Below are 5,318 nucleotides of genomic sequence, written 5' to 3'. Positions count from 1 at the left end.
CATTTTAAGGAGGTCAGGGGTCCCTTCCGTTGAAAAGTGTTTAACCATTCATACCGACGGTTTAAAAACTAGGAATGGCGTAGGAAATGGTGTTTTCACCTCATAGCTGAATATATCCTCTTATTGTAGGCTTTCCAATCATTGTAATGGTTTTCAGGCAGACATGATCGCAATTAGGGAAGCTATAGCTTGTCTAGAAGTAGATGATATACTTGATAGGACTATATACATACTATGGGACAGTCAAGCTGCTTTAAAGTCCTTGAGTTCAGTCCTGTGTACATCTAGGACAGTCTTTGACTGCTACACATCTTTAAATAAGATGTCGATACAATTTAATATTTTTCTAACCTGGGGTCCCGGTCATAGGGATATTTTCGGCAATTGCAAAGCAAACGAGCTAGCCAGACGGAACATCTAAACAATCTGGGCATATCGTTGACCTCATGCAAACTGTCACTGAGTTCTGTGCCGAGCTTTTTAATAAACGATGGGAAGACTCAATGATATGCATCTGTGTGCAATTTTGCCATGCTCCAATATAAGGACATCTCTCATTGAAATGACCCATAAAGATATTAGACTTGTAGTAGGTTTGCTTACCGGTCGCTGCATTTTAGGTAGATATATATATGTGGTTATTTTACAATTCGTTTTAAAATAATGATTTACACTATATAGTATAAACTACCAAAATACATCTTTCTAAAAATTAAAATCCTTTCTATATTAATTCCAATCATCATAAAAATAAATTATTCTCTGTTCAGGCACAGCTTCATTTAGCAAAAATCTCGATTTCTACTTCATTTACCATAAATGATAATTAAACATATATTTTTTCATACATAGTTTTTGGTTCAGTTATTTCATTATTTTTATAATATCATCACGATTACACATGTATTAGCAAATAAATTTTAATACTAATAATTATTCATATTCTATTTGATTACATATATATAGCAAACAAACTTTTAAATGTTTGAAATGCATATTTTGAGAAATCACAAATCATTTGGTGAAGAAGGAACAGTTTAGAAATTTCTTAATTTCATTTTGTATTTACTTTGAAAAATGTATTACTAAACTTATTCATTAATTTAGAATGATTCTTCCTAAAGATATTTAAAAAATTGGATAGTGAGTATAGAAATATACTTTTTATATTACTTATGAAACATAAAAGATTGATCCGACCATTCGTCCATTTGCTTAAACAAATATGATTGAGAATCTTCAAACATTTAATACTATGTTTACATGTAGACTTATTGAACCTTTTATTATATTTCATGAATTTATATTTCATTATTATATTTCACAAAATTGCTTCATATTTTTAGAGTTAAGTATAATAGTCTAAACATATCATAATATCAGCCTGCATTACTATTGTGTCAGTATAGCATTATCAAATGTTGAAAAATGTAGCCTCTGTCAAAAAGTATGTGAGATATTCATACTGCGTCCTCTTTACTACTAAACTCTAAGTATTGGTCTCTGTACTTCTTTCACCATTTTCTATATATTTATTTAATTGTATTTTTTGTGGCATTTAATAATATAATATAAATATTATGTATAAAAATTTTGGCTAAATATTTTTTTTCACTTTATCTTTAATAAATTTTACTGATTTGATTATCCCGTAGATTTGCCAACAATTGAGAGTATATCATATCTTCTCAAAGTTTTTTTTCTTTTGATCTCTTCTGTATTTTTTAACTAACAGAATATTAATATATTGATATATTATATATATGTTATATCATATAATATATATATGCATTAATATATGTCTTCAATTTTGTCAATAGAGTACTTATTCCGCTATAAAATACCGATTACTTTATGTTCCAGTGGGAACATATTCTGCAACACTAACTTAAAAACAGCTGTCAAAAATTTAAATGACATTTTAGACTTTGTTTTCTGTGAAGTTGTCAACAAATACGCAGATTTTGTTTGCTCTTATCCCGTAAATTAAAAAAATGGATATTGGTGAACTTTTATCTTTTAAAGTAAGTCACTTTTTAATTTTATTTTTTATACTTAATAATACGCATCGCTTTTTACGAAAAGCCTGAATCTACACCAAAACGTCCCAACGAAGAAGACGATGACCCGCCAGAAGTGCCGACAAAACGTGAAAAGCGTATGAAACGCATTGCTCAAGCTAAGGAGGCAGCTGACTTCGTTAAACCACAAGCAGTGGATCGTGTATCGGGTGATTTATCGCTGTTGAATCCTGAACTTACCGAAGAAGATCGTATGAATATATTAAAATATGTTGAAAGCGAAGAAGTAGATGGTGAAGTTTTGGATGAAGTTGGTTTAAAGAAATTAATTCTACTATTCGAAAAGCGTAATTTAAAGAATCAAGAAATGCGTATTAAGTATCCAGACAATCCAGAGAAGTTTATGGAATCGGAAGTAGATTTGCATATGGTTATTCAAGAGCTAAGAGGAATTGCTATTGTGCCGGATCTTTATCCGTTACTTGTGGAATTACATGGTGTTTCTAGTCTTTTGGAATTGCTTGCACATCCAAATACTGATATAGCAGTGGCCATAGTTGATCTTTTACAAGAAGTTACTGATATGGATATACTAGGTAATAAAAATATATAAACGTTATATAGAAATTCAATTAAAAGAGATTTTTTTTTTAGGTGAGAGTGAGGAAGGTGCAGAAGCACTTATCGAGGCTCTGCGTAGACAACAACTCTGCGCATTGCTCGTACAAAATTTAGATAGACTTAATGAGGAAATAAAGGAGGAATCCGATGGTGTGCACAATTCTTTATCAATAATTGAAAATTTAGCAGAAATGAGACCTGAAATTGTCAAAGAAGCTGCTCAACAAGGATTGCTAGCCTGGTTACTCAAGAGAATTAAACAAAAAGCTCCGTTCAATCCAAATAAATTGTTTTGTAGTGAAGTGATTTCCATACTCATACAAAATTATGAAGAAAATCGCCTCTTGCTAGGATCACTTGAAGGTATTGATGTCTTGTTGCAGCAATTGGCTAGCTACAAGCGTCATGATCCATCAAGTAACGAAGAACAAGAATATATGGAAAATTTATTTAATTGTTTGTGTTCAGCACTTTTGGCTAAGGAAAATCGTGAACGTTTTTTGAAAGGTGAAGGATTGCAATTGATGAATTTAATGTTGCGTGAAAAGAAAATGTCGCGTAATGGTTCATTAAGAGTACTAGATTTTGCTATGATGGGACCAGATGGACGTGAAAATTGTAATAAATTTGTTGATATTTTGGGTTTGCGCACAATTTTTCCGCTTTTTATGAAAACACCAAAGCGCAACAAAAAACGTTTATTATCGTCTGATGAACATGAAGAATATGTTTGCTCAATTATCGCCTCAATGCTAAGGAACTGTAAGGGTGCACAACGTCAACGTCTTCTTTCTAAATTCACAGAGAATGATCATGAAAAGGTTGATCGTTTGTTGGAATTGCATTTGAAGTATTTGGAAAAGATGGAGTCAGCTGATAGAGAAATTGATCAGCATACTGTAAGTAGCCACTACATTCTTTTTTAGTGTAGTAAGAGCAAAATTAATTCTCTAGAAAAAAGCATTGCGAAAATGCGTTTTTTATGAAAACAAAGTATTAATAGTAACAGTAGAACCCGGTTCATAGTGCAGTTAGTGAAAACGAATACATAAAAAAAAACTTAAACATATAGAGATTAATTTCTATATTTACAATATATTGCCACCAAGAGTAATTTTTTAGTACAGTTACAGTTCCCAGTAATGGTGAAATTATAATTAATGGTAGTTACTGTTCTTATCCTCCGATGCAGTTCTATTATTCTATATTACTTAAATATAGACATATCGATAGATAAATTGGTTACTGAAATACATTTTGGTGAAACTCCACTTTATCTCCTTATGCCCTGCGATTGCCAGGAAAGAAATGTAGTACCCTTCATTGCTTTCAAGAACGGTCGGGTCTACGTCGCGAAGCCACTTGTCGACTAAGTGCCGTTCGACACCTACCAAAAGTGTGTGGTCCAGGTGCCAGCGGGTTACAACAACAACAATACCAACAACCCTTCGTTTTAATTTTATTGAATCAATTGACGGACAAATAGATTTGTCGGCAGCCTTAATTTATTGTCTAAATTATATAGTTAGTGAAAAAACTCGTAATAGTGGGTAGTAGGTGGAAGGTCAAACTAAAACCAGCCAGAGGCATTAACAAAGAATCTGGCTAATGCTAATGGGCTAATGGTGAAATGGGCCTCTAAAAACTTAAACCTAGTTCTGGCCAAACCTGGACAAAGACACATCAGGTGTTCTGGTGTCATTTTGTCAAGAGCTGGTAGTCACGCACTACAAGAGGTACCACAGGGTAGACCGAGTCTAGCTCCATGCTGTCTCATGGACCAGTGTCCTGTAAAGACAGATTAACTAAATTATATAAATATTCTAGGTTATCTTAGTATACTCTCTCTAGCAATGCACCAATGAATCTTAAAGGTTAATACAATAAAGGTTTACAATATTCCCTTCTAATAACAATAGATTTTTACAAAACCAAAATTTTGCAAAAAAGGGGTCTAAGAAATTTTATAAATATTACATATATTTTTTAACACTTAAATATATTTATAGGATCCTGAAGCTGATGAAGGTGATATAGAAGATGCTAAATACGTCAAACGCTTAACTTGTGGTTTATTTACCTTAGAGCGAATTGATTACATTATTTTAGAGGCAAGCGCCTCTTCAGAAACTGTCAAACAGCGGGTATTACAAATTTTGAATCTACGTGGTGCTTCTATGAAGACCATACGTAGCATTATGAGAGGTACGCATCAATATTTATTTTTAAAAAAAATACAAAAATTAATTTATTTAATTTTTTTAATTTTCTTTAGAATATATTGGGCATATGGGTGATGATGGTGATGCCGAGTGGAAAGCAAGTCAACAGACATATATACAATCGTTAATAGATCGTTTTTAAATCTGTTGTTAAGATATTAAACGTCAATTTTTTTTTTACTTTAACTAAACCGATGTAAACAATCAAATAAATTAACAAAATAAACAAATATATTATTACATTATTGAAATGTTTTTTAAATGTCTGAAATTATTAATACTATTTTTAGAAAGAAGAGATATATATATATGACAAAGGCTTTAATAAACTCTACCGTATTTATAAATACATACTTTACATGTATTATATTAATACAGTTAAAACTCCACTTAAGTAAAAAACGATGGTATCAGAAATTATACGCGGTTTACATATTTATCTGTATAAAAAATA

At 31.5% G+C, this 5,318-nt stretch overlaps 1 protein-coding gene across 1 annotated transcript; it reads left to right on the top strand.

The window, feature by feature from the left end:
- The first annotated feature begins 1,912 nt into the window (after positions 1 to 1,912).
- On the top strand, positions 1,913 to 5,059 carry LOC119683480 (beta-catenin-like protein 1). Its single transcript, XM_038097164.1, has 5 exons — positions 1,913 to 2,024; positions 2,086 to 2,617; positions 2,676 to 3,541; positions 4,652 to 4,847; positions 4,918 to 5,059. Exons 1-5 carry the CDS (start codon positions 1,995 to 1,997, stop codon positions 5,004 to 5,006), a joined length of 1,713 nt encoding a protein of 570 aa, XP_037953092.1. The 5' UTR covers positions 1,913 to 1,994; the 3' UTR covers positions 5,007 to 5,059.
- Positions 5,060 to 5,318: the final 259 nt, after the last annotated feature.

This window comes from Teleopsis dalmanni, chromosome 2 (assembly GCF_002237135.1).
Source record: "Teleopsis dalmanni isolate 2A chromosome 2, ASM223713v2, whole genome shotgun sequence".
In the NCBI taxonomy this organism is placed as follows: domain Eukaryota; kingdom Metazoa; phylum Arthropoda; class Insecta; order Diptera; family Diopsidae; genus Teleopsis; species Teleopsis dalmanni.
The sequence above is the reverse complement of the archived record's forward strand: the minus strand, read 5'-3'. Positions and strand labels throughout refer to the sequence as shown.